This window comes from Esox lucius, chromosome 9 (genome assembly GCF_011004845.1).
Source record: "Esox lucius isolate fEsoLuc1 chromosome 9, fEsoLuc1.pri, whole genome shotgun sequence".
NCBI lineage: Eukaryota > Metazoa > Chordata > Actinopteri > Esociformes > Esocidae > Esox > Esox lucius.
Genome location: NC_047577.1, coordinates 7,127,225 through 7,155,203, shown reverse-complemented (window position 1 = coordinate 7,155,203; position 27,979 = coordinate 7,127,225). Strand labels below are relative to the sequence as shown.

General features: G+C 45.5%; 1 protein-coding gene across 3 annotated transcripts; it reads right to left on the bottom strand.

Moving 5' to 3' along the window:
• Positions 1–23: 23 nt before the first annotated feature.
• Positions 24–25,809, bottom strand: armh3 (armadillo like helical domain containing 3). 3 transcript variants are annotated; one of them, XM_029122245.2, is made up of 26 exons: positions 25,789–25,809; positions 23,847–23,956; positions 23,652–23,708; positions 22,430–22,576; positions 22,091–22,198; positions 21,859–21,951; positions 21,305–21,379; positions 20,905–20,991; positions 20,671–20,727; positions 20,499–20,542; positions 19,866–19,926; positions 19,656–19,702; positions 18,612–18,687; positions 17,862–17,955; positions 16,441–16,542; positions 16,015–16,073; positions 15,867–15,932; positions 15,541–15,610; positions 13,875–13,935; positions 13,594–13,682; positions 12,652–12,734; positions 12,162–12,288; positions 11,303–11,378; positions 8,446–8,524; positions 2,059–2,175; positions 24–1,683 (listed from the first exon to the last, which is right to left on the bottom strand). In XM_029122245.2, exons 2-26 carry the CDS (start codon positions 23,946–23,948, stop codon positions 1,591–1,593), a joined length of 2,070 nt encoding a protein of 689 aa, XP_028978078.2. In that variant the 5' UTR covers positions 23,949–23,956; positions 25,789–25,809; the 3' UTR covers positions 24–1,590. The 3 variants fall into 3 exon arrangements, with proteins under 3 accessions (XP_028978078.2, XP_028978077.2, XP_028978079.2); XM_029122244.2 differs by lacking the exon at positions 25,789–25,809 and adding an exon at positions 25,377–25,753; XM_029122246.2 differs by lacking the exon at positions 25,789–25,809 and adding an exon at positions 25,189–25,324.
• Positions 25,810–27,979: the final 2,170 nt, after the last annotated feature.

Genomic DNA, 27,979 nt, shown 5'->3' with positions numbered 1-27,979 from the left:
GTTAAAAAAAAGAAAGAAAAGAATGAGGGAGTGAAACCAACTTTTATTAAAAAACACAAATAACACTAGCATACTAACTACAGGGGTTAGAAGAAAAACAGAGAGAATCCTACGTTAAAATAGAGAGTTGCATAATGTTTCATCTGTCTCCAATAAAAGGGTCCTCAGACAAAAGTCATGTGCAGGGCTTTGTTCAAGACCACAAATGTGGGTGCAAGGTTAGCAGAACGAGTTTCTGAGCAACTAGGGTCCTTATGAAGTTTCTCCTAGAAACAACGTTGATTCCAGGAACATCTTTGAATTCCCAAACCCTAACTGTCAGTGGGGCAAAACGCCAAACGGTCCCAGGATCAGTTTTTACAGGTTTACTTTACCATATACCTGACACCTACAGGGGACAGCTAATGCTGGATGTCACCAGCGTTAGCTACACGCAAAGCTTGTGAACGCGGCCCGTGTTGTGGTCACAAACCAAAATGTCTGTCACATAATGTCTTCATTGGCTTTATGGAAGTAGCCCAGAACCACCATGCTGAGCAGCGACTGTACATTCTGTTGCACTTCATGGACTGTTAGCTTGTAATGTCAGCAGGGATGAAACTAGTGTTAATGTGTTCTGAGGACAAAGTAAATTAAAAAATATATAACAACTTAGATATTCAAAATCTGGAGGAAATAAACAAATATATATAGTTAGCTCCCACACAAACATTTAGTCACAAGGAAACACTTCATTGTTTTTTTTTTGTGTGTATTTCTTTTTTTTTCAGAATCGGAGAAAAAAGGTTGCATGTTAGAAACTCAGAAATGGTCTCGCATCATTTGTTCATGTCCTTCACAGTTGCTGGGACCAGTCGCCTAGCAACGGAAGGACAGTGTTGAGCAATAAACGAACAACCAAATTTATATTTTACAACTAAAAGTTTCAAAAAAAAAACAAAAAAAGAAGAAAAAACACATTCAAGTCCACTGATCAGTTTGGACAAAGGAAGTTAAAACGTTACAACGCGTCATCCCAAATGGAACCTTAAAACCCATCTGGTGCACCACTGACAAGTACTGAGTTCTACTGGGCCCAGTCCAATGAAATGCACCGCACGGGGAACTGGGTGTCGTTTGGGACAGAAGTTGAATATCTGCATGAACAAATCTGGTAACAGTCCCGCCAAAACACACGCACAACCAGTGTAAAACGGCACACACTCCGAACAATTCCTGTGTGTTGAAACCATTGAGAAACACACACACACACACACACACACACACACACAGACTTCCAGGACAACCGCCACCGGTCAGTCAGACTTTCCCCAGAGCCATGAGGACTCCGGGGGGAGCAGTCGAGCAGCTTTCCGGAGTTGGCACCATTCGGTCGAACCGAGAGGGGGGGGTTGGGCTGGAGAGGAGAGAGGCCAGAGGAGTGTGTGGATTTTTTCATCGCCGGTCCATTCATCTCTGGTGATGGTGTTTGGAGGTGACATGCAGGTACAGAGGGAGTCAGTGGGAGAGGTAAAAAGGGTAACCGTGTGTGCATGTGAGTGTGAGACAGGAGGTGTGTGTGTGTGTGTCGTCAGGTTTAACCCCTCCCTCTCAGGAGATGGTGGAGAACTCCTTGAGCAGGATGTCCTGACTCAACGTGTTCAAAGACACATTCTTCCTCACATTCAGACTGATGGAACGCACCTAGTTGATGGAGAGGAGATAGAAAGGAGAAACAGCGCGGGGAAACCAAGAGATAGGAGAGAGAGATCGGAGAGAGAGAGAGAGAGAGAGAGAGAGAGAGAGAGAGAGAGAGAGAGAGAGAGAGAGACAGATAGGAGAGAGAGATAGGAGAGAGAGAGAGAGAGAGAGAGAGAGAGACAGATAGGAGAGAGAGATAGGAGAGAGAGAGAGAGAGAGAGAGAGAGAGAGAGATAGGAGAGAGAGAGAGAGAGAGAGAGAGAGAGAGAGACGTATTAGGGGGCGAGACAGTGGACAAACACGCACTACCTTGATGTTAACAGTGAACACACTGTGTTGTGTTGGCGTGTGTGTGTGTGTGTGTGTGCTCCCTCTCACCAGGTCCTTGAAGAAGGCCGCTTCCTTGGGTTGTTCAGAGTATCTCTCATACTGGTCCAAGCCATCCTGCAGCTTCAAGGTCAATGTGTCATAGTTGGACCGGACCACCTCCAGAACCTAGAAGGGGGAACACGTTACGGTCAGAGAGAGGGGAGATGGGGAGACACACAGAGAGTATGGGAAAAGAAAAGGAGTGGTGGATCATTATGGGAAAAGAAAAGGAGTGGTGGATCATTATGGGAAAAGAAAAGGGGTGGTGGATCATTATGGGAAAAGAAAAGGGGTGGTGGATCATTATGGGAAAAGTAACAGGAAAGGAGATGTGTCTGGCTGGAACAATTATACACTGATGCTCCAGAATCATCTCCCGCTTTCTGCCTGACATGCATGCTTGCACGCACGCACGTACGTACGCGCTCGTCCAGCCCAGATCCAGGTCTCCCACCAAAAAAGGTCTTCCACCAATTATATTAAAATGTGAGGACAGGCGGGTCTTCAGTCAGACATTGAGAATGGAGCGAGACCCATGACAAACCGCTTTGACATGCTGAGGAGAGAGACACTCTCTACAGACCAGCAATTTCACACTCAGACACACAGACAGACAGCGCAATCTGCCTGCAAGCAGACAAACACAACAAGGAGTGTCAGAAACACACAAGCACACAACTTGAAACCCAACGCATTCACAGAGCCTTGTACATCTTAAACTTGGTTCTTCATTTTCATAAAGACGCAGAACGGGTCAAGAGGAATGAATCGGCTGAGGTCCATTTTTCCCGTTTTACTCGGATAAATGTTACGACCGCACCAGGGAAGGCCGTGTGTGTTTGTCTGATAAATGTTTTCCAAAGTGCTGTGTGGTTTTTTTAATTCCTGTTGGCAAACTGCTGAAATATTCATCTACATTACCTCTCTTTCTGTTCCCTTCTTGTCTATACACAGAGAGTATGTGTGTGTGTATACGAGCAGAGTGTTGTGTCTTACCCTCTTACGGAGGGAGAGAGAGCACTAAGAGGGGGAGAGACAGAGGGGGAGAGAGACAGAGGGGGAAATGGGGACAGAGACAGAGGGGGAGGAGGGGTGAGAGTCCAAGTTTTAAACGGCACCACTAGTCAAAGGATGAAATGGGAAAATGGGAGGGGGGGGTGACAGAGGCAGAGAGAAGGAATGATAGATGGACTGTGAAGGAATGATAGATGGACAGAAAGAGAGAAGGAATGATAGATGGACAGAGGTGAGGATGAAGAGCATTCTGCTCTGACAAGACATCCTCATCTCACAGATGTTTTCTGCATCACAAAGCACATATGATTAATTTGTGTGAGACAGTGTGTATGAGCGTGTATGTATGTATGTGTGTGTGTGTGTGTTTGTTTGATAGGGTAAGCATATCGGCTCTATTGTTCTCCGTTTCACCAACACAGACTGGATTACGTTCCGGGATTCATCCGACAACACAGAGGAGTTTATCACAACAGCCACCGGCTTCGTTCATTTGGCATTCTGGTCTCGTTCTCTGCCACTCTTCAAGAATAAGGACCAGCGCGGCCGCGAACCAACTAGGAATGCTTCAACTGGCTGAAAACACAGCAAGCCTGGCCCTTAATAAATGAGTAGGTCAAACATTTTAATCTGGCTTTCTTTTTCTTTACATGCTCATAGTTGATTCCCAGAAACTTTTCTCTCACCCTGCACCACATTGTACTGCCCCATACATCCAGACTGTAATCTTTTTGTAGTTCATTTCAGCATCGTTCAAATGAGGATTGAACGACCACAGCAGACACAATGATAACAGCATGTAGTGCAGAGACATTATCCAGGACACAACTCTGACCTGGTTTGGAGGTCTGTGCAGTGATTCAGAACACGCTAGAAACATTCCCATAATGCATTTCAGTGTTTCAGAACATGCTAGACACATTCCCATAATGCATTTCAGTGTTTCAGGACACGCTAGACACATTCCCATAATGCACTAGAGTGTCTCAGAACACGCTAAACAAATTCCCATAATGCATTTCATTGTTTCAGAACACGCTAGACACATTCCCATAATGCATTTCATTGTTTCAGAACACGCTAGACACATTCCCATAATGCATTTCATTGTTTCAGAACACACTAGACACATTCCCATAATGCATTTCATTGTTTCAGAACACACTAGACACATTCCTATAATGCATTGCAGTGTCTCAGAACACACTAGACACATTCCCATAATGCATTTCATTGTTTCAGAACACACTAGACACATTCCTATAATGCACTGGAGTGTCTCAGAACACGCTAGACACATTCCTATAATGCATTGCAGTGTCTCAGAACACACTAGACACATTCCTATAATGCACTGGAGTGTCTCAGAACACGCTAGACACATTCCTATAATGCACTGGAGTGTCTCAGAACACGCTAGACACATTCCTATAATGCACTGGAGTGTCTCAGAACACGCTAGACACATTTCCATAATGCATTGCAGTCATCCATTTCAGGGGCCGGGCTAAATTGCTCTTAATTTTTCAGATCTTCAAAAAGTTCTATGGCTGCACCCCTGAGAACCCCGCGTCAGGCTGAATCACTGCTCGGCACAACAACCCCACCCCCCAGGTTCACCGGGCACCTCGGAGGGCGGAGCAAAACGCCACAGTGCGTAACATCACCACCACCCGGGGCAGTGACGCCAGCCGGTGTCAGAGAAAGGCCCGGAAAACAGTCAAAGACCGTCTCAGGGGAACTGTCTAGAACCGACAGGGCCATGTGCAGCCTCTAGGACCAAGCCACCAGACGTGTAACATGACTGCAAAAACTCAACAGTGTCTGTCCGTCTAGGTGTGTGTGCGTGCGTGCGTGTGTGAGTTAAAGGGGTGTCTTTGGTAGTGCTGGTGGTTGATTTCTTCAGGGTGCTATCCATCTTCCAATGTTCCCCACTGAAGATGAAAAGAGGGAGGGAGGGGAGACGGAGGGCAGGAAACTAAGGGTTTCACGGCTCATTAAATTGAAAGGGTTTAAAATTTTAAACTTGAAGAAGAGGGCCCATGGATAGAGAGGGGATGTGTGTGTGAGGGTGTGTGTCCGTGAGTGTGTGTGTGTGTGTGTGTGTGGCAGCTGGGAGGTAGAGAGGTTACCATCTGTATGTTCTTCCTACTGTCACACCACCTGGCTCAATCAGACAGGATGTCAAAGGCTAATGAACACACCTGTGTACAACACACACACACACACAGTCCTGTGCTAAAAAACTATCGCCTAGCGAGCCAACTCCCATTAACACACACCTCTGCGTGTGTGTGTGTGTGTGTGTGTGTACATGGCCCATTTCCCTGAATCAAAAGGCTGTCCTATGGGTGAGCAGCACCAGACCCTTTGCTCCAGTAGCCCTGAACCACTGGACCCGGCCCAACCTGTCAGTGGGGGAAAGTTCTGGCCCAAGAGGACGGGTCCCAGAGAACCGAATTACATAAAGGCTTCTAACGGGGAGACTGTAACCAACCATCAACCCAATCCCAAACAGCAGCTGTGTGTTGCCTGTGTTACACACACTCTAATTTAGTGGTGAACACACACACACACACAAGTATCGGTTGGACCCCGCGGTGTGGTGGTGGTATTAATGGACCCTGCGGTGTGGTATTAATGGACCCCGCGGTGTGGTATTAATGGATCCCGTGGTGTGGTATTAGTGGTATTAATGGACCCCGTGGTGTGGTATTAATGGATCCCGTGGTGTGGTATTAGTGGTATTAATGGACCCCGTGGTGTGGTATTAGTGGTATTAATGGACCCCGTGGTGTGGTATTAGTGGACCCTGTGGTGTGGTATTAATGGACCCTGCGGTGTGGTATTAATGGACCCCGCGGTGTGGTATTAATGGATCCCGTGGTGTGGTATTAGTGGTATTAATGGACCCCGTGGTGTGGTATTAGTGGTATTAATGGACCCCGTGGTGTGGTATTAGTGGACCCTGTGGTGTGGTATTAATGGACCCTGCGGTGTGGTATTAGTGGTATTAATGGACCCCGTGGTGTGGTATTAATGGACCCTGCGGTGTGGTATTAATGGACCCTGCGGTGTGGTATTACTGGTATTAATGGACCCCGTGGTGTGGTGGTGGTATTAATGGACCCCATGGTGTCGTGGTATTAATGGACCCCGTGGTGTGGTATTAGTGGACCCTGTGGTGTGGTATTAGTGGTATTAATGGCCCCTGTGGTGTGGTATTAGTGGTATTAATGGCCCCTGTGGTGTGGTATTAGTGGTATTAATGGCCCCCGTGGTGTGGTGGTGGTATTAATGGACCCCGTGGTGTCGTGGTATTAATGGACCGCACGGTGTGGTATTAATGGACCCCGTGGTGTGGTATTAATGGACCCTGTGGTGTGGTGGTGGTATTAATGGCCCCTGTGGTGTGGTGGTGGTATTAATGGACCCCGTGGTGTGGTATTAATGGACCCCGTGGTGTGGTATTAATGGACCCTGTGGTGTGGTATTAGTGGTATTAATGGACCCTGTGGTGTGGTGGTGGTATTAATGGCCCCTGTGGTGTGGTGGTGGTATTAATGGACCCCGTGGTGTCGTGGTATTAATGGACCGCACGGTGTGGTATTAATGGACCCCGTGGTGTGGTATTAATGGACCCTGTGGTGTGGTATTAATGGACCCTGTGGTGTGGTGGTGGTATTAATGGACCCCGTGGTGCCAGTGGTATTAATGGACCCCGTGGTGCCAGTGGTATTAATGGACCCCGTGGTGCCAGTGGTATTAATGGACCCCATGGTGTGGTGGTGGTATTAATGGATCCCGTGGTGTGTCGGTGGTATTAATGGATCCCGTGGTGTGTCGGTGGTATTAATGGACCCTGTGGTATTAATGGATCCCGTGGTGTGTCGGTGGTATTAATGGACCCTGTGGTATTAATGGATCCCGTGGTGTGTCGGTGGTATTAATGGACCCTGTGGTATTAATGGATCCCGTGGTGTGTCGGTGGTATTAATGGACCCTGTGGTATTAATGGACCCTGTGGTATTAATGGACCCTGTGGTGTCAGTGGTTTTAATGCAATCCTGAATAGGAATTATAATGCCTATAAATGCATAAAATAAAGCATTAAGTGGAGAGCTGTTTAATTAACTCAGGCCCACTAATCTTCCAAAGTCAGGGGCCACTTTATAAGGCAGAACAATTTACAAACAGTTAAAAGGCTGTGGTGGCAATATAAGACAGGCAGACAGGCATTCAGTTACGGTTTAATTGGACCATAGTATCTCAGAAATGCCCGGTCTTTTAGGGAGCACAGTCATTTCTATGGTGTACAGAGAACGGGCTGGACAAACAAATGCAGGCAGACAACGGCGGTCCTAAAACAGCCTGTTGGCGAGAGGATAACATCGGTGACAGAGGTGCACGCTGGCCGACGGGACGGGCCCTCGCCACTGACACGCTCCTGCAGCCGACCCCCAGTGCGTCGCGGAAACACGCGTTTCCTCAGAACGGGGCAGCCGGTTCAGTTTACCGACCCGGCCGGCACCATCCCCAGAACTCAACCCAACAGAGCACCTCCTGTCAATGAATACGTGAGGCTGCATACATCCTAACCCATTGTGTCCAATATGCTAATATAATGGCAGATATCAGACATGCATTCATTACATATGCATGAGCATAAAACCTCCTTAGAGATGACCGCAATTAAGTAGATAAAGTAGACAGCTAAAAGCTCCAAAACAAATGTTTTGACAATCAAAGATCATCAGAGTTGCTCCCGGGCTCGATTTCACCAGGTGTGAAGATGAACATATCACAGTTTGCCTGCCACGCAAAATATACTAGTACGGCCACGGCATTCATCCCAGGGCCCTTGTGGTAACGAAGTGTTCACTGGGCCATATTTATTATTACAAAAGCAATTCAAATAAATGTCTCCCCCTAGCAACAGCCTGAGGGTGACTAGGGTTAACTGCCTTGCTCAGGGACAGTAAGACAGATTGTCACCGGTGAACCTCTGGGATTTGATCTAGTGACTGGTCAGATGCTCAAACCGCAAGGCCATCTGGAGCACTGAACTCAGGCAGGTGCGTCGCAAGATTGTAAAAAAAAAAATATGTTTTTGGGATATTATAAGGAGTGTGTTAAGACATCATAAGAGGAGTGCTGTAACATAATAATAAAAACATGTGACGTCATAAGCGTGTTGTGGCATCATAAGAGGATAGTGTTGTGGCATCATAAGAGGATAGTGTTGTGGCATCATAAGAGGATAGTGTTGTGGCATCACAAGAGGATAGTGTTGTGACATCACAAGAGGAGTGTGTTGTGACATCACAAGAGGAGTGTGTTGTGACATCATAAGAGGCGTGTTACAGTAACAGCAGTGGTTACCTGGTCCTCCGAAAGCTGGGAGATGTGGTTCACTGCAGCATACGACTCAATCTTGGGGTTGAAATGGTTGATAATGGCCCTTAAACACACACACAAACACACACACACTTACTTAGGTAAAGCAGTAGTCGGGGGGAGAAGGCCAGTAAAATTAGAGACAGAATATGAGAGAGATCCCCAAGTTTCTCTGAGAACAAAGGTGTTGCCTGAACTACACAACTTCCTTTTCCTCAGTCCTCTTTGTCATCTCCGTCTCAAGCAACCCTGCACATCATCAATGAAGGAGCAGAACGTGGACTTCAGGAAATAGAGAACCAATGTATGCACATAAAAAAGTTCACTACAGAGAGACAAACGCTTTGGCAAGCACCTCCCTGGGTACCCAAACTGTACAATACACGTTTAAGAACAGACCATGTGATATTTCAAGATGCAGCATTTCTGAAACGCGATTCGAAATTGATACAAACACTTTAACATAGACACAAAATTACTTTACCTCTGAAGTTGACATTTCACACAAATCTCAAATCTAAATTATCTTCAGTGAAAATGTGAAGCAAAAATGATTAACTGGGTGGGAAAACACCTTCAATATGAGACAGGAATACATCTCAGCACATGCAGCCAGCTCTTTAATAACAGTAAAATAAATGAGAGGGAAATTGGATGAAATACATACTAGAATCTACAGGTTTCATATTTCATGAGTTCATTCTCTTAAGGATTATTCCCTGAGTGAATTTTCTGTTCAGATAAGCGTGGCTCAATGGAAATTGCTTCTGGGCCAGCGGTATTATGGAATTCATCAGTAGGCATTAGGCTCATACAGAATGCTCCTGTGCCTCTGAAATGGCAAGTTAATATCGTTTTCTGTTGAAAAGTATTATGCGCATAAAAGTGAAGATCACACACACACACACACACACACACACACACACACACACACACACACACACACACACACACACACACACACACACACACACACACACACACACACACACACACACACACACACACACACACACACACACACACACACACACACACACACACACACACACACACACACACACACACACTTTTCCATCTTAGTGGATCATTAGGACCATTGCATTTTCCGGTGGCCTTAAATTAATCACTGAAAAGCTAATGCGCTAGCCAGTTAACCCCCCAGTCAGTGGGGCGGGGATCCCCTCTAATGACTCCTGCCGGTCGCACCCTGACCAGTCTCTCTGAAAGGACCACGGGAGAGCCCCCCCTCCTCCTCCCTACACACAAAGAAAGACCAACCCCTCCTCCCTACACACAAAGAAAGACCAACCCCTCCTCCCTACACACAAAGAAAGACCAACCCCCTCCTCCCTACACACAAAGAAAGACCAACCTCCTCCTCCCTACACACAAAGAAAGACCAACCTCCTCCTCCCTACACACAAAGAAAGACCAACCTCCTCCTCCCTACACACAAAGAAAGACCAACCTCCTCCTCCCTACGCACAAAGAAAGACCAACCTCCTCCTCCCTACACACAAAGAAAGACCAACCTCCTCCTCCCTACGCACAAAGAAAGACCAACCTCCTCCACAGAACACGGCAAGGCGAGAGGACCGGACAGGGGATCTCAGTCTAGATGCCAGTACAGCGAACACGCATCGTGCCGATTCACAGACTTCCTACAGCAGACAAATAAACGCACCTACCTCAGCCTGGACTAGAAGCTCACTTCACAGCAAACCACCACGTGGCTATAAGGGCCTCTGCCCACATCAAATACAACACAAAACTCCACAGCACAATCAGGTTCTGGTTAATACTGGCCCATACAATCCTCCAATCAGTCATGGAACACATAGTCCTTGATGGTTGTGAGGTCTCCGATCGAGAATTCACAAAACACAGTGAACAACCACTCGACTCTGCTGGCTGAATCTATTCTCTCCTGAAGAGTGTATCTTCAGGGTATAATACAAAACCCCAAATAATGCATGGAGAACAGAATTACAACCATCAATTATGAAAACACAGAAAAAGAGCTGTTAAACTGCTCAACCACCTGAAACCCAGTTCTCTAAACATCCATAAGAAAGCCCTAACCTACAGAGAAATGAACCCAGAGAGCAGCCTCCCAAGCCAGCTCGTTCTGGGGCTCGGTTCTTCGACCCAAACGGAGTCCTCAGCCCCAAGGAGAGCAAGTCAGACCCAAATTATGAGAAAACCAAAGGAAAAAAAAATCTATTTGACAGAGTGGATGGAATCATCCAAAAAAAACAAAGCCAATTGGAATGCTAACCTACACAGAGAGTAACAGAACACCTGACCTCTGAGATGCATCAGAAAATCCAGAAACCCACGACCACATCCAGACTCCGTGGGCACAGCCTTGCCCTCTGGACAGGCCACCACAGGCAGGCCTGGCTCTCAAGAGAAGACAGACCGAGCCCAGAAAATTATGTGGAAATGAGGTGGAGCTGCAATTACTAACCTCCTGTCAAAGGTTTGGCAATGTTATAAACACACATCTCCCACAGATCAAACAGACCCACAAACAGAACAAACTTGAACTCTGAATACCTCAATGTGAAATCCCATTGGCACGATCTAGAACCTGTGGAGAACAGGCCAACCAAACGAGGACCTTGTAAATCCAATACATTTGTACCCCTCCGTCTTGTCTTGTCATTCATGATTCACCTGTATGTTGTTACAACACCGTCTAAAGGCTAAAAACAACATTACAAGAGCATTTCTCTCTCTCAGCCTCTCAACCTTCCTCTTGCTTTCGAAAGCTCTGTTCATCTCGCTGTTCACGCTCCCTGTAACCACTCTCTAGAACCAGCGTGCGTGCCCTTACCTGACATTGACCAGTGAGTGGGTGACTTTACTGGCTGGCTCTTTCCATTGGCCTGCATTGGTCGACACTCTTAAAACTGTGAGGAAGATGGAGGACACGGTGAGACACCAGACATATAACACACACACACACACACACACACAGACACACACACACACACACACACACACACACACACAGACGCACACACGCGCGCACACGCGCACGCGCACACGCGCACGCGCACGCACACTCACACACACACGCGCGCACACACGCGCGCACACACACGCGCGCGCACACACACACCGCGCGCGTGTGTGTGTGTGTGCGCGCGTGTGTGCGCGCGTGTGTGCGCGCGTGTGTGCGCGCGTGTGTGCGCGCGTGTGTGCGCGCGTGTGTGTGTGAGTGTGCGTGCGCGTGCGCGTGTGCGCGTGCGCGTGTGCGCGCGTGTGTGCGTCTGTGTGTGTGTGTGTGTGTGTGTGTGTGTGTGTGTGTCTGTGTGTGTGTGCGCGCGCGTGTGTGTGTGTGTGCGCGCACACACACACACACACACACACACGCGCGCACACACACGCAGACACACGCAGACACACAGACCCACACACACACACACACAGACCCACACACACACAGACCCACACACACACAGACCCACACACACACAGACACAGACCCACACAGACACAGACCCACACAGACACAGACCCACACAGACACAGACCCACACACAGACCCACACACACACAGACCCACACACACACAGACCCACACACACACAGACCCACACACACACAGACCCACACACACACAGACACAGACCCACACACACACAGACCCACACACACACAGACCCACACACACACACACAGACACTGACCCATGCAGTAGAGGTTGTCGAACACCTGGTGCATGCGGACGATCTCGTAGTAGAGCTCATCGTAGCTGTTGGAGGTGGGCAGGAAGGTGTCTCCATACGTAATGAACATGTTGAACAGGTTCACCACCTGGGGGTGGGGGGGCAAACACAGTCATGTTCAACGGTACCCAGCTGATTAAACTGTCCTGAGAATCAAAGTGACAAACAGGATGGTGACAGCCCTGTTAGCAGGGAAGGAAGCAGGGGGAGGTCGTGGGGGGGTCAAGGGTTAGGGACAGGGGCTTGAGGTTAGGATTTATGGGCTAAAGGTCAGCGGGTTAAATATTAGTTGGTTAGGGTTAGTGTCTAGGGGTTAAGGGTTAGTGTCTAGGGGTTAAGGGTTAGTGTCTAGGGGTTAAGGGTTAGTGTCTAGGGGTTAAGGGTTAGTGTCTAGGGGTTAAGGGTTAGTGTCTAGTGGTTAAGGGTTAGTTTCTAGGGTTTGAGAGCTCACCAGCAGGGCCAGATGGAAGATGTTGTGCTTGGCCAACAGAACAGTTTCATTGGACAGCAGAAACTTCAAAAGGTTGATCAGAGCTGGTGGAAAAAGAACACAGAACATATACACACGGATTTGACTCCAACACGAGCCATCCTGCGCCACCCATCCCATCCCAGCATTCAGAGGGAAACAGTGGGAGTTCTCCCCCTAAGAGCCATCAGCTAAACAGCCCATTACAGGCTCTCGTTCAGGCAGCTCCATTTTCCATGTCATTAACCAGACTACTTTTAAATGTGCTAGTCCATTGAGCCTCTCCAGCTGAAAAGAACCATATGTACATCTCGGTGAGCTCAGAGGTTCGTGGCATATCGCCACTGTGTACAGAACCGCTCTTAGCCGTGGTATATTGGCCATATAGCACACCCCCTCACGCCTTAATGCTTAAGTATACAACAGACAGAGAGAGAGAGCACGTGTTTGTGTAATAGCTGGCTGTATCAAGCACAGCTGTTAGGCAGAGCACAGTTTTATGGGTATATTTAGAAAGCTGCCAAATGAGAACCTAGTTGTAATTAATTACAGTATCCATTATAACCAGTCCCCCCCCCCCCCCCCCCCCCCCGGGTGTGTACCCAGTCCCTCCCCAGAGGTGTGTACCCAGTCCCTCCCCAGAGGTGTGTACCCAGTCCCTCCCCAGAGGTGTGTACCCAGTCCCTCCCCGACCCCCCCCGGGTGTGTACCCAGTCCCTCCCCGACCCCCCCCGGGTGTGTACCCAGTCCCTCCCCGACCCCCCCCGGGTGTGTACCCAGTCCCTCCCCGACCCCCCCCGGGTGTGTACCCAGTCCCTCAAAGCCCCCCCCCCGGGTGTGTACCCAGTCCCTCAAAGCCCCCCCCCCCCGGGTGTGTACCCAGTCCCTCCCCGACCCCCCCCCCCCCCATGGGTGTGTACCTACCTGACCACAGTTCTCTCCATGTGTAGTGTAACCTGATCCGGCACTTTTTCTGGTAGCAGATCAGCTTGTGGATAACCTGTACACAACGCCTGGTGGGACACACACACACACACACACACACACACTGTAATCACTGACATCTACAGCACCCGGTAAGGTACAGATTAAAAATGGTCCAACTCGAAACCCAAAAGGGTTCTCCTAAAGGATTGAATCCCCAGGGACGTCTAGGAGCGTGTTGTGTTCGGTGCTAGGGGAAGGACGTCGGTCGGCCATCTTACATGTACAGATCCATTGGGAAGTCTTTCATCATATGAGTGACGACGAATTCCACCATGAGGTCTGGAGAGAGAGGGACAGGATGAAACAGGAAGGAAAAAAATCAAACCGGAAGACAAGGAACTTTAAACAAAATGTTGCTGTTCACCAAAGATTTATATGAAACAGAGGGCTCCTTTTGCTGGACCGTGTAAGCGGAGCCGGCCAAGAAGAGCGAATGTGACTGACTGACTGCCCCTTGTTAAAAAGCGTAGTGGTTAGAAAAGCGGACCCTCGTATCTCCTCGCAGGCAAAGCGAAGTATGCGTTATGAATGATTCCGCAGAGATGAAAACTTCGCTGGCTAAAACCGCCAGTATCTACATTATAGTAAGCCTGAAATAAATCAGTTTACGGTTATATTGTGACTGTTTCTGGTGGATTTTCGAAGTACAAAACCGTGCATGCGTTTTGGGTCAGGATAGACAAACACATTTGCGGGCTAGAACATAGGCTAAAGTAGTTACGTTATAGTAAGCCTTAACTGAAACTGTATATGGTTATATCGCAACTGTTTCTGGTGTGGAAAAGTTCATCTTCAGTCTCGCTAGCAATTGCTCAATTCTTATGATTATTCCTACGACGTTAGTAGATACTAGTAAGCCCATTACTGGCTGATCAGCTGTTAAAACGGCCAGTGGCAAAAGCAATACAGTTCATAGATGCTATGGTGGAGGTAAACTTAATAAGAAACGTTCAACACAATCCTCTATGGAGTGTAGTGACTGTTGAAAAGTGTAATGGCGTGGCGTAGTGGTTAAGGACAGTGCGTCTCATGTGGAAGACCTACTTTTGAATTTATTGAGAGCAACAACATTTATTAATTATTTCTGATAGATTCCACGATTCTCTCATCTTTTCACTTGATGAAAGAGTGAGTTATCGTCACCTTTATTGATAGTTATGTTTTTATGCCATGAAATGAAATGGCATTGGCAGACTCGCTAGCAATTGCTCAATTCTTATGACTATTCCAGTAAGTTAGTAGATACCGGTAAAGCTTATTACTGGCTAATACACTGTTAAAACGGCCAGTGGCAAACGCCATACATAGACGCTATTTGTGGTGGAGGTGAACTTAGTAAGAAATGTTAATCAGTTTAATTGTATCAATGTCATTCACGAATGGCCAATTAACTATTAAAACGGCCAGTAGCAAAAGAGGATTTTTTTCAGGATAGAGACAAGAGGCTATACTGACACCTGGCAAATGTACAGCTCTGTGGTGTAGTGGTTAATGACCAGCCTTTCACGTGGGCGACCCGGGTTTGAATCTTGAGATGGCAACACTTTTTATTGCGGGCCGCCTGAACTAGTCTTGCCTGGGTTCTGGTTTTATTCTGGTTTGTGTCTGACATTTGAAACGGGTCTTGGGTTTGTGTAATTATAATCTATTTACCGACTGGACCGGTCCTTTGATAATGAAATGTCTGAGGTAATGAAAAGTGATCTTAAAGTGGAACTGACGACATACATTTTTAATTTAACAACATCAAATCTAATTAAAATATGTTGAAATAGACTCCAAGGACTTTCCACGGCCCCCGGCGATGACAAATGAAGCGGTCCAAAGCTAGTCCATGTTGACGGTCTAGTGATCTAGAACCGCAAGCGTAAGGGTTCCACGTACCTAGAACTGCACACACCAGAGGTCGCGACGGGACATTCTTCTCAGCTGCTTTTTTTCGGTGTCTCATGGGCTGCCACAAAGAACAGGGTGAACACACACACACACACACACATTTTAATAAAGGAATAAAAGTACTTCCATTTACCCATAATGCAGAACATAACCACCAAAAATTATATATACCTACAAGATTTGTCATGGGTTACTATACTTATAAGGACTTCTGGTAGGCAGGCACACAGCCAGGCAGGCAGCCAGGCAGGCAGCCAGGCAGCCAGCCAGGCAGGCAGCCAGGCAGGCAGCCAGGCAGGCAGCCAGGCACTTACCATTCTGTGTAGGTTGACTCTGAAGTTCATGTTGTCATCATGAAGAAAGGCATCAGCATACTGGTCCTGTTTAACACAGAGAAAGGTGAGGAAGTAGACAGAGGGAAGTGGAGACCCAGAAACCCCCTTGTCTCCCCAGGGTACACACCTCTGCTATGCAGGTCAGGATGATCAGGCAGAGTCTGGCACTGTTCAGCCTGTGTTCATCTGGAGGGAGAGCAGGTCAGAGACAATGTGTGGAAGAGAAGTGACCCAACAATCAACTAGTGACGGACAGGGAGAGTCAGGAAGAGGAGCGGTGACGGACAGGGAGAGTCAGGAAGAGGAGCGGTGACGGACAGGGAGAGTCAGGAAGAAGAGCGGTGACGGACAGGGAGAGTCAGGAAGAGGAGCGGTGACGGACAGGGAGAGTCAGGAAGAGGAGCGGTGACGGACAGGGAGAGTCAGGAAGAGGAACGGTGACAGACAGGGAGAGTCAGGAAGAGGAACGGTGACGGACAGGGAGAGTCAGGAAGAGGAACGGTGACGGAGTGGCTAGGAGTTAAAGGTCAGAGAGGCAGGTTAAGTGCCTGACCTTTAGTGTCCTGCATGACGATAGAGGAGTATTTCAGGAAGGTGATGAGCAGGTTGCTGGTCTGGAGGTTGGGGTCCAAAGGCAGCTCTGACGAGTTCATCACTGCAACAACACAAACACAACTTGAGTTCAAACCTCGGAGGTGGAGGTTAGTTCAAACCTCGGAGGTGGAGGTTAGTTCAAACCTCGGAGGTGGAGGTTAGTTCAAACCTCGGAGGTGGAGGTTAGTTCGACGTTAGAACGTTAGCTCAACAATATTGCAGGTCTTAGCCAGAATGGGCAACAGTTTCATTACAAGTCCATCAAGATGAGCACAACCTACAATAACTAATGTTAGTGGAACGATTCAGAGGTTAGGAGGAGACATTGTAATTATTTGAACCCTATCTGGCGGTTATGTTACTGTGATGCTGAAAGCTCAACTTCACTGGCAAAGTCACAACCTTATTCCCACGGCAACATTTGTCATCAATTACAAGGACACGTAACCGTGACATTACGTCAATCTAATATACATTTTGTCTACTAGTGTTACCATATGATGACATAAAAACCCTGAGTCAGCCAAGCACATGGACCACATCAGAAACGGGAGTAAGTCTGAAGCCAGTAACCTTAACATTTCATACGACTTTTAGCAACCCACACACAGGTTCAAATTTGGTGTGTTTGTGTGTGTGTGTGTGTGTGTGAGAGTGAGAGAGCATGCGTGGCCAGTGACATGGCACTCTACCTGAAAGATTAATTTGTATTTGAAGCCAGTTGCATTAATATTTGATGCAGAAAATAGCTTTTAGCAAGCCGCACACAAATACATTGTTACACGGCACGTGACCTGAAAAGGTGTGTGTGGTGCCATTGTAGTGAACCAGTGAACCATGTAGGGAAAAGGCCCTATAGTAGTGAACCATTGCAGTGAATCATGTAGGGAAAAGGGCCTATAGCAGTGAACCATTGCAGTGAATCATGTAGGGAAAAGGGCCTATAGCAGTGAACCATTGCAGTGAATCATGAAGGGAAAAGGGCCTAGGGCAGTGAACCATTGCAGTGAATCATGTAGGGAAAAGGGCCTATAGTAGGGAACCATTTGAAACAGTCTAGTCTTCCTTTGCACTCCAACAAGAACAAGCAGTACCTGTTCTTATTTTTTAATATCCCCAAAAACATTAGGGAGCCTGTTTAATATTTCACAAGAACATGGGGCGAGACAGCCAGTGAGAGGGTATGACTTGGCGAGTGTTGAGAAATAAAAAAAGAATGTCCAAAAAAAGACAGCGGGAAAAACATTCAAAGGAAACTGCAACAATGTTTTGTAAGAGCCGTTCCTCTATTATCACCCCACTTAGGGGCTAAGGGGGCTACAGGAGTGTGTGCGCCGAATGATACACACTTCCATATTTACAGCCAATCGGCTGACTTACCATCTGTAGAGGGCGGGGTTGTGCCCAGTGGAGTTGTGGGAGTGGTCGGTACAGGGGTGGTGGGCGTGGTCGGGATGTCAATCTCTGGGTGGCTCTGTTAATTGCCAAAACACAGAAATGAGGAGGTGTCGAAAGAAAGGAAGGGCAGGAGGGAAGAGAGGAAGACTGAGAACAGGGTGGAGAGAGAGAGGCTTTCGGGGAGCGCCATTCAAAGTCTGTCTCTTCGCTCACAGACCCTCTAAACCACAATCCTCAAACAGTTATTTATTCATTCTACCGCTACGGTTTTCATTATCCCACCCTAGCAACCGTCTCTTTGTCCCTCACGCTATTAAAGCTCATCCCTGTGGTGGTGTTGGTGGGGGGGGGGGGGGGGGGATTGAGGGCGGAGACGTGACTTTGAAGACCAGCTAAACCAATGAGAACAACACATAGAACAATGCATCTCTTTCTACTCCCATTCTCCCATACTTTTCAGCCAGTCAAAGTCGGCTAGACTGCAGCCATCAGGACATCAGAGATCCTTCAGTCTGACAGAACAAAAACACAAGGAGGGAGAAGATCGAGTGCTAATTGCTCTCCCTCCTCACTCACTCACTCTCTCTCTCTCTCTCTCAACTTTCATCGCCCTTTCTCGCAAACAGAGAAAAAAAAAGGAGAACGGATGACGGAGAAAATATATTTACCTCAAAGTCAAAAGAAAGGAGCGGGGGGGGGATAAGAGTTTCTAAAAATAGTCGTCTAAAGCACCTGAGCGAGAACGGTGATGAAGTTTCGGTTGAGGTGCACAGCTTCATACAACGCCAGAAGAATCGCCTCATTCGTCCTAGAGAGGTCAGAGAAAGGACAAAGGTAAATATCTATAAGTGGCTGGGCGAAAACCCAAAATAAATGGGATGGGGAAAAACATTATTCCATTTCCACAATTGTCCCATCCAATAGGGTTATCACTTCTTACACAGAAAATGGATTTCGCCTCAATTTCTTTTATCTCCGAAGCAGTAATTCCAGAGTTTGATAGCGGAGGCAGTTGGTTTAAGCAAGCCGGTTCTGGCAGCGGTCTTGGCAGTGGTAACCTCCTCCCTAGGTTACAGCGCACAGAGACCATTCTAAAGCATTTTAATAAAAACCAGAAACCGCGTGTGGGAGAATATTTTTCTACTATGACTTAGAAACCATCTTCTGGGATTCTCATGTTCAATCAAAGTCCTGTAAGGGCGCTCAGGTGAATCTTATAGGAACGGTTCCTGTATAAATTCTACATAAAAACCTGCCACAACTCCCCATGGACTTGGGAGGGTAGAAGAGCGTGCCAAACCTCCCTGGTGTTCTTCCCTGCACACTGTAACAGCCTTGTTCTGCCCAGGAGGTGAGGTGTAGCGTGGGATGATTGGTTGGCAGGCTAAGCCAATTAAACAAATGTCCACCGAGCCAGACATTTTTGCAACTTTGTAATTGGCTAATGAGGGGCAAGTGTGACTCACTGTTCCACCAGAAATTCCATACATTTAGGCAAAAGTCAGTGGACAGGGTTTAACGCTGTGACAATTTTTGACTAATGCTATCACTGACCAAACTTGGTCATTATAGGTCTGTGAATCTTGTACTGTTCAATGACAAAGTTGAACCGAATCTAATCTAATCAACCCTGTCATTCTGTCCCTCAGCCTGTTAACAGACAATTAAACCTAACTGCTCACAGCTCTTGCTGTGAATAGGAATGAGTTCTCAGCATACTTACCTGGTAATATATATATTTTTTTTTTTATTGGACTTTAAAAAGCATTTACTTACTGTACAGACAGCTTCTCTTCTGCATCGGCAATGAACATACTGCCCACCTGTGGACAAGAAAGGAATGATGCTGGACAAACATCTTGAGAATCTACATTGAACCTAGTCCTGGACCATTAAACAACAATGGAGAATTTTGAGCACTGCTAAGGACTAGTGCTAATTTGTGTCTGAGGAACCTAGGCATTGAGAGAGATGTTGGGTCGTTACCATGCTGGTCAGTGTCGAGAAGAAACCTCCCTGGTTCTCCTCCTCCTTGTCTTTGTACTGTCTATGGAGAAGAAAGAGCGAGGGAGGGATGTAAAGACAGAGTGTAAATAAGGATATGAACGGGCCAAAGCAGAAGAAAAAAGAGAGAGACAGGAGGAGCAACAGAGAGGAGAAATGGAGGTGAGGGAGGGAGGGAGGGGGAAAAAGAGAGGGCGAACGAAACACAAAGAAAGTGAGAAAAGTAGCATAGAAACCAAGTACTTTCAACACGTCAATAGCAAGACCAGAATGTCCCTGCCCCCCAAAGAACATTAAAAAGAACAAACATGAAACACTTCCATTCATTTGTCAATTTAATCTTGGTCTTTTCACAATTAATATTATAGCAACCTGTTTCTCTAAGATGTCACGCACTCACGCACTCACACACTCACACACTCACACACTCACACACTCACACACTCACACACTCACACACTCACACACTCACACACTCACACACTCACACACAAGCGGAGACATTCATATACATGAAAGATTTAATTTGCAGTAAAAATACATCAAACAGTTCTAAAGTAGGTCAACATCGATGAAACAAAAACCACAAGTTTATTTTTTGTTTCCAGATCTTACCTGTTATATTCTGTCAAAGCCTGGCCCACCACCAAACCCATTCCCTAAGAAAAAGAACAGAATCCATTATACATTTTTAACTTGGGATGGAAACATATCATAAGAGGATGTTGTCATTCTATTTCTTATTCATCCTAAATGGCAGAAATCTATAACTCAGATCAGCACTCACATCTAAGGTGGGTTCATCATCCAATATGGAGAGCTTGACGATGTAGGGATTCACAGACTGACATCACAACAGAGAAAGAATCAGCATCAGTACAGACAGCAAACAGACAGAGAAAAACAGAGACAGACACAGAGAGAGAGAGAGAGAGAGAGAGAGAGAGAAAGAGAGAGAGAGAGAGAGAGAGAGAGAGAGAGAGAGAGAGAGAGAGAGAGAGAGAGAGGCCGACAGACTCGCCTCATATTTCCTGTAGTTAACCAGCAGGGCCAGTAGCACAACAGCATCGTAACCATGTCGCCCTCTACTGGACACATCAGACAGGATCTAGACAGGACAGGATGGAGGGATGGGTGGGTGGTGAAGGGAGGGAGAGAGAGAGAGAGGAGAAAGAGAGAGATTGGAGGACATTGGCACTGTCATGAAATCACTACAACCGCATATCAACAACCAAAGAACACTGACTTAACCAGAAACACTGATAGGATCTAGTTAAGGGGCGGTGAGAAAGGGAGCGAGAGAGATTGGAGGAGAGTGGCCCTGTCATCAATCCACTAGGATCACATGTCAACACCCATCTGACAGGATCAGGAGGGAGGGACGGTCAGAAACAGCCCTATTCCCAAGGAAAGACAGTCACCTGTAGAACGGCCTCAAAGATACTGTTGATCATGACATACTCCAGAATGGTGTTCTGACTGATGTTGTCTGTGACCTGCAACACACAAAACAACAAGAATGAGTGACTTTAAGCGTGTGTGTGTGTGTGTGTGTGTACAGGGCTCCAAACAGCAACCAAGTGGTCAAATTTTGCCACCCTTTTTCTTGGGTTTTCTCTACTATTTTTACTGGCTGCATCTAAAAAAAAAAAATCCCCCGTTCCCAGTTTCAAAATTTGGTCAAAAGGTAACTGGATTCACTCGTCTTGATATCAAACTCTCCCGTGTGTGAGTGGCTGCATGGGTGAGCAGCTCTCTCCCTCTCGCTCAACCCTCCTCGCGACCAGGCAGCAACCGTGAAAACGTCATGTATCAAAAGGCTGCATTCTAGACACATAATTAAATGGCATCACCGATAGGTATAAGCAAAATATCTACTTTACACCAATTATTATAAAATAAATATTTTTCCAGGATGGCGGATGCGACCAATCAGTCTAAAAAGACTGGAGCCCTGATGTTCCTGTCCTCTCACCGTCACTAAACACAGCAGTAGTTTGAGACAAAGGGCCTTGAGACTTTCTGAACCCTCCCCACAGAGCAGGCTGTCCAAACTCTCCATCAGATCCTATGGAAGAGACACGTTCAGGAAGATGCAGACGGGAAAACACGGATTTTAAACATTTCAACGCAATAGACACTAGGGATTGTTTTTGGCTTCAAAACAATTAACGCTGCAAAACACAGGCAGACGCAAACACACACACCTTCATGCGGTGTTCAGCCTTGTCAAAGCCCATGAGCATGTTAATGATGTCAAAACCTGACGCTGACTTGTTCTTCTGGTGAACTCCACGGAACAAGGCACACAGCGTCTGGAACGAGAGGAGAACATTTCCTAAATTTACAGTAGGGGCCACCAGCAGTCTTTGCCCTGGTTCCCTTGTGGGATTAGAACCCATAACTTGTTGGAACCACCAGGGTTCACCAACAAAGCCCTGTGGGAAAACATACACCAACACCAAACGCAACCACAGCTGCATTTATGCCGTCTCGGACGATTTCACGAAGCGACTTTTAACAGCATTCGTCGACATTTCACACACCTGTAGGGCGTTGACCACTTTGATCTGGTGCTCCTCTGCGAGGGTCTGCACACAATGGTGGAACAGGCTGTTGACGTTGTCCTTCGTCTTCATCAACTCATCTCCATCCAGACACTCGAGCTTGGTCTCCAGGTATTCCAGATTCACCTGGAGGGGCGGTGAATGAGCGCTCGGTAAACAGTTGGCTAGCTTTGTAAAGACATTTAAACAGTTGGTTTGGTACACGTGTCAACAGAGAGCTTTGTAAAGACATTTAAACAGTTGGTTTGGTACACGTGTCAACGGAGAGCTTTGTAAAGACATTTAAACAGTTGGTTTGGTACACGTGTCAACGGAGAGCTTTGTAAAGACATTTAAACAGTTGGTTTGGTACACGTGTCAACGGAGAGCTTTGTAAAGACATTTAAACAGTTGGTTTGGTACACGTGTCAACGGAGAGCTTTGTAAAGACATTTAAACAGTTGGTTGGGTACACGTGTCAACAGAGATCTTTGTAAAGACATTTAAACAGTTGGTTGGGTACACGTGTCAACGGAGATCTTTGTAAAGACATTTAAACAGTTGGTTTGGTACACGTGTCAACGGAGATCTTTGTAAAGACATTTAAACAGTTGGTTTGGTACACGCATCAATGGATAGATTTGTAAACAATACAGACATTTCGGGGTTTTTTAAATGCAAAGGATGATCAATTTAGTGGATTAGTCAACAAAGATTTTCATCGTTGAACACCTAAAATGGTATATAAAGGTGAATATGTGTTGATTTTCACCTGTATCAGTTAACTTATTAAATTACTGATTTTGTAGACTCATTAATTACCGATATTGATTACTTATTAATTACTAAATTACTAAATTTGTTTGCATGGAAGAGTGTAATTCGTGTTGGCATATTTAGGTTTAACATTAAATAAATCAATGCAGCACCCAGACATTCCTAGTCAAAACAAATGTTCACTGGATTTTAGTGTATTTCAATTGTAACACATTGGACAATTACACTGTCCATTCATATATTTCAAATTAAAAGGTTCGCAGTTTACGGTGATAACTTAAAAGTATGTGTCATTTAAAGACCGTCAATCCTATTTCTGAAGCAGAGCATGACCACTTCGTGTGTTAATTTTTTTTTTAGCTTAAAGCTCTTTGTAAACTCAGGTCCCACAATCTCTTGTGAACAGCTAGTTTTGCGAAGGCACAATAACAGTGGACTCTCTCACCTTCATGAGAAACAGTTCATCCCAAAAGCGAGGGTTGTTCTTGGCTGGGTCCTCTTTCTAAGCAAGTAGGAGAGGAGACGAGGATGAGAGCATTTACACAATGTCAGTTCCTGTCTCTTACAAAACTCACTCTTTTCTTCCCCTTCTTCTTCTCTACTACACCAATCAACAAAAACCTTCTTTCCCCTTTCTTACCGCAAATATCTCATCGTACATCAGTACCACTTTCTCCTTCAGGGGTTTTTTAGAGGATGAGGTCCTCCTCAGGAGCCCCGCCTTCTTTTCCACCTGAGACATGACTGGGTCTGGCAAAACACACACAGGTAACTTAGGTTTAGAAATATACACTGGAGGACAGGCCGATTAGTCTGGGTAATCAGGCTATGGCTAAAATTCCACTCCTTTCCATTGTAAACAAACATGATACGGAGTACAGGGACTGGAATGTAGCTGTAACCCAGGCAACAGGCAGATGTATCAGCTTCCGTGGAGACTTCCCCATTTCCCCCAGGGTAGATCAGGCCATACTCCACGGAGTTAGATTTAATATATTTATAATGTTAAGGCTGACATGTGGCAATTCATCCATGACTGCATCCCTCTATTCCTGACAGCACCAATTCACTAAGTCAAAATCTGGATAAGTTTAAGTCTACTTGGCAAATCGGATCTGTAATGACTTCAAATAACAGAAGGCCCTCCCATATTGCTTAGTTGGTAGAGCATGCCATGCGCAACGCCAGAGATTGTGTGTTCGATTCCCACGGGGACCACATCGGAAATGTATGCACTCACTACTGTAAGTCGCTCTGGATAAGGCTAACACGCCCTTCCACTAAAGGGGCTAGGTAGCTAATCTCTTTTTACCCAAATAAAACTAATAACCATCAATGTAAAGTCAATGGAGCACTCCCAGTAACCATTGGAACAGCAACTGTGAAGTAAATCAAACTGTCGAACGAGCATTTTACGACACTACTCTACTAATGGCAAATCACACAAATAAGTGATTTCATCATTCTAGACAACTCCTGCAATTGGATTACTTTCTAAAGTAACTAGCAGGGCAATCGGCATGTATCCTGGTGCAAACTGGGCTAACCAATTCTGACAGTAAATATACTGCTGGGCTACCGACTGTACTGACATATTTGCTAGGTACAGTACACAATAGGTACAGCTACAATTCAATACATAGCAATCTATCTAACGTTAGCTACTTTTTTAGCTTGACTTGACGTATCAGTCCGACTCATGCAATACATAATACACATGCAATAAACATCGACAGCACCCAACAATCAATCCATTGATAGCTAGCTAATTGTTTACACTTCATGAGTCATGACTAGTTGGTAGATAGCCACAGCTGATGCTAACTAGCTAGCTAGATTACGTACCACTTACAGACAACAAGCTACGAGGTGTCAGTCGCTGAAAAGTTCACATTCAATAGTTAGATAGCTATCTGGTATATAGTAAAATTACACATACTATAGTGTACCCCAAAGTTAGTGAAACCAAACGTTAGTGTTACCAATGTTCGCGTTGTTGACAACAGCAACCGCTAACTAGCTAGCGTGTTATAGCGAGTCGCTGTAGCTAGCCGAGTAGTTAGCTACAGTACTAGTTCCGTTATTCCATGCTTCCTTGTCGATGCAAAGCCCAACGCTGTATCAGGCCATCTAGTAAGATGCATATTCTGTTATTTAAACTAATCCTTACCTCAATCAGGCAAGTATTTCTATGAATCCATACCGTTCGCCCGTAGAAACCAAACGTTAGCTTTCTACTACTAGCTAGTTGAGTGAGACTACCCTTTGCTTGTCTGGAGAAGTGGTCCTAGCGCCTGACTGCACTGCACTGTACTGTACTGAATCTGAAGGTACACTTTCAAAGAATGCTGCATGCAATACAATCTACTAAATCTTCTGCCCACAGCAACAATCAATTCACCAATTAGGGCAGAAATATTATAATATATTAATTCAATACTCCTACAAATCATTATACCATCATACGCTCTTGCTGCTAATTGTATTGCACTATAATGCTTTTATCTCTCTTGCACATCTGATTCAGTTGAACAAATGTTTTGGTTGTTTCTATTATCTTATTTATAATATATATATGTAACCCGCAGTCTCCTGGTCTTGATACTGCCTTCTACAGTTCCTCTACACCTCCCCTGGACTCTGCGTTGTGTTTTTCTTAATATGTGTCGTGCGGAGGGAAGAAGACACCAGGCACTGGGTTGGGGTTGTGGTTGCGACTCTGCTTTTCTTTAATGCTACACTTTGAAGAATCTTTGTCAGGGGGGTCACTGTCAGTACCTTACAGGGCACGGAAAGCAATCTAAAAGAATGTAACTCAGAACTACGGTGTCCTGCGATGTACCAAACGTACAACCTAAAAGAGCCACTTAAGAAATAGACAGCGCCAATAGCGCAACAGACTCCTACTGGTCTATACTGGCACCTACCCTACATACACATGTACAGTTGATTTTTGTTTATTTATACTGTTGCTTATGTAGGTACTACCTATAAGAATTTCATTGTGAAGCAATTTCGCATATGACAAAAAAAGACGTGACAGGGATTACAGATATTCCCCGGAATTTTCTGGAATGAAATAACTAACTTTATTCATAACGAAATATGATATACTCGTAGTTTAGGCTTGCATGGCGCCTTTGCTGTATTTTGGTCGAAAGTAAATTCGCCCTCTGAATGGAGAGTTGAACGCGAAGCCTCTGTAGACCTGTATGCATCTGTCGCGGAGCCGAGGTTGGGCCGGACACATTTCAGTAATGCTTCAGTATGACTGGACCATTCTTCCCAGGATGGGATACCATTCCTTCCTGAATAGTCCTGGTCTCCAGACTGTCAGGTTCGTAGAGCTGTGTCAAGCAGGAGCGGCACTATCACCGTGTTTCGTAACATATATACATATATATATATATATATACACATATATTTATATACATTCATATTTATATATATATATATATACACATATATTTATATACATATATATATACACATATATTTATATACATATATATTTATATATATATACACATATATATATACACACACACACACACACACACACACACACACACACACACACACACACACACACATATATATATATATATATATATATATACACACACACACACACACACACACACACATAACATATATATTATATATATATATATACACACACACACACACACAACATATATATATATAACATATATATATATATAAGTGAAGAGAATCAGCAATACATTTGGTATGTAAATACTATGAGAAAATACAAAGGGTACAGAATATTGGTAAGAGGAAATAAAACTCCCAAAGCAATTTTAATTTTAAAGTGAAAATGTATCTTTTTATTGGTACCATACATTAATCAATAATTATCAAGGGCATAAAACTAACCAAATCAAAAAATATATATCAAACAAGGATTTTTCTACAGGGTTCTTTTGGGGTATGAATCACCATTGTACACTACTTCCCTAACGGCCTTCCTTATTACCTTTCTATTGCACTAATCTAGTTGAAAATCTGTGCAGTATAAAAGGGACTAGGGCGCCATTATGAAGGCAGGGAATACCGCCGCTAGCAGATTTGAACACCGTGTACAGCAGAAATGAGCACCGTTACAAACAGCATCTATTGCGTGCGAATCCCAGGATACCGGACACAAGCTAAGTGACCAGGATCGAGCCGTCTTTGACCTGGAGGACCACGGGCTCCGAATCACCTAACTGACCAATTAATTACTAATTATTAGTTTCGTTGATCTGACAGCAGTGGAGGGCCTCCCGAGAGGGACAGACCCGCTAGTACGTGACAATTACATGGACTGGACCCAGGTGGGTATAGATGTGGGTCATGATTATGTCACAAATGGCACCCTTTTACCAATATAGCAAACTACATTTGAGCACTATATAGGGAACAAGGAGCCGTTTAAGATAAACTCAGATATTGAATTAATTTGGCTTTTCGTCTGATTTGCCTGTTAAAAATTCCCAAACGCAGTAGATAGTTTGCTTAGAAGCTAAGTGGATGACGCCTATGTATATTTCTGATGTGTCACTTCGTATTTTTGATACTTCATAAAAAATAAATAGAAAACAAAGGAAATCGGCTGATTACAACGTTTTGTTAATGGTGACCGTACCCCAGGGATATTAATTTAATGTACACAAGTTTTAAAAAAGAGAAAGATGGGATTTGTGGGGATGAGGAGGGGGGGAGGGGTCATGTTTTTTTCATTTCTTTTTTTGTCCTTGTCTTTTTCTG

Coding starts and splice junctions, on each gene's coding strand:
- armh3 (XM_029122245.2), bottom strand. CDS start 23,948: ATGTCTCAGGTGGAAAAGAAGGCGGGGCTCCTGAGGAGGACCTCATCC. Junction 21,380..21,858: donor TACTGCTGTGTTTAGTGACG/GTGAGAGGACAG, acceptor TGTGTGTTGCAG/GTCACAGACAACATCAGTCA. Junction 15,611..15,866: donor GAGTCAACCTACACAGAATG/GTAAGTGCCTGG, acceptor TCTTTGTGGCAG/CCCATGAGACACCGAAAAAA.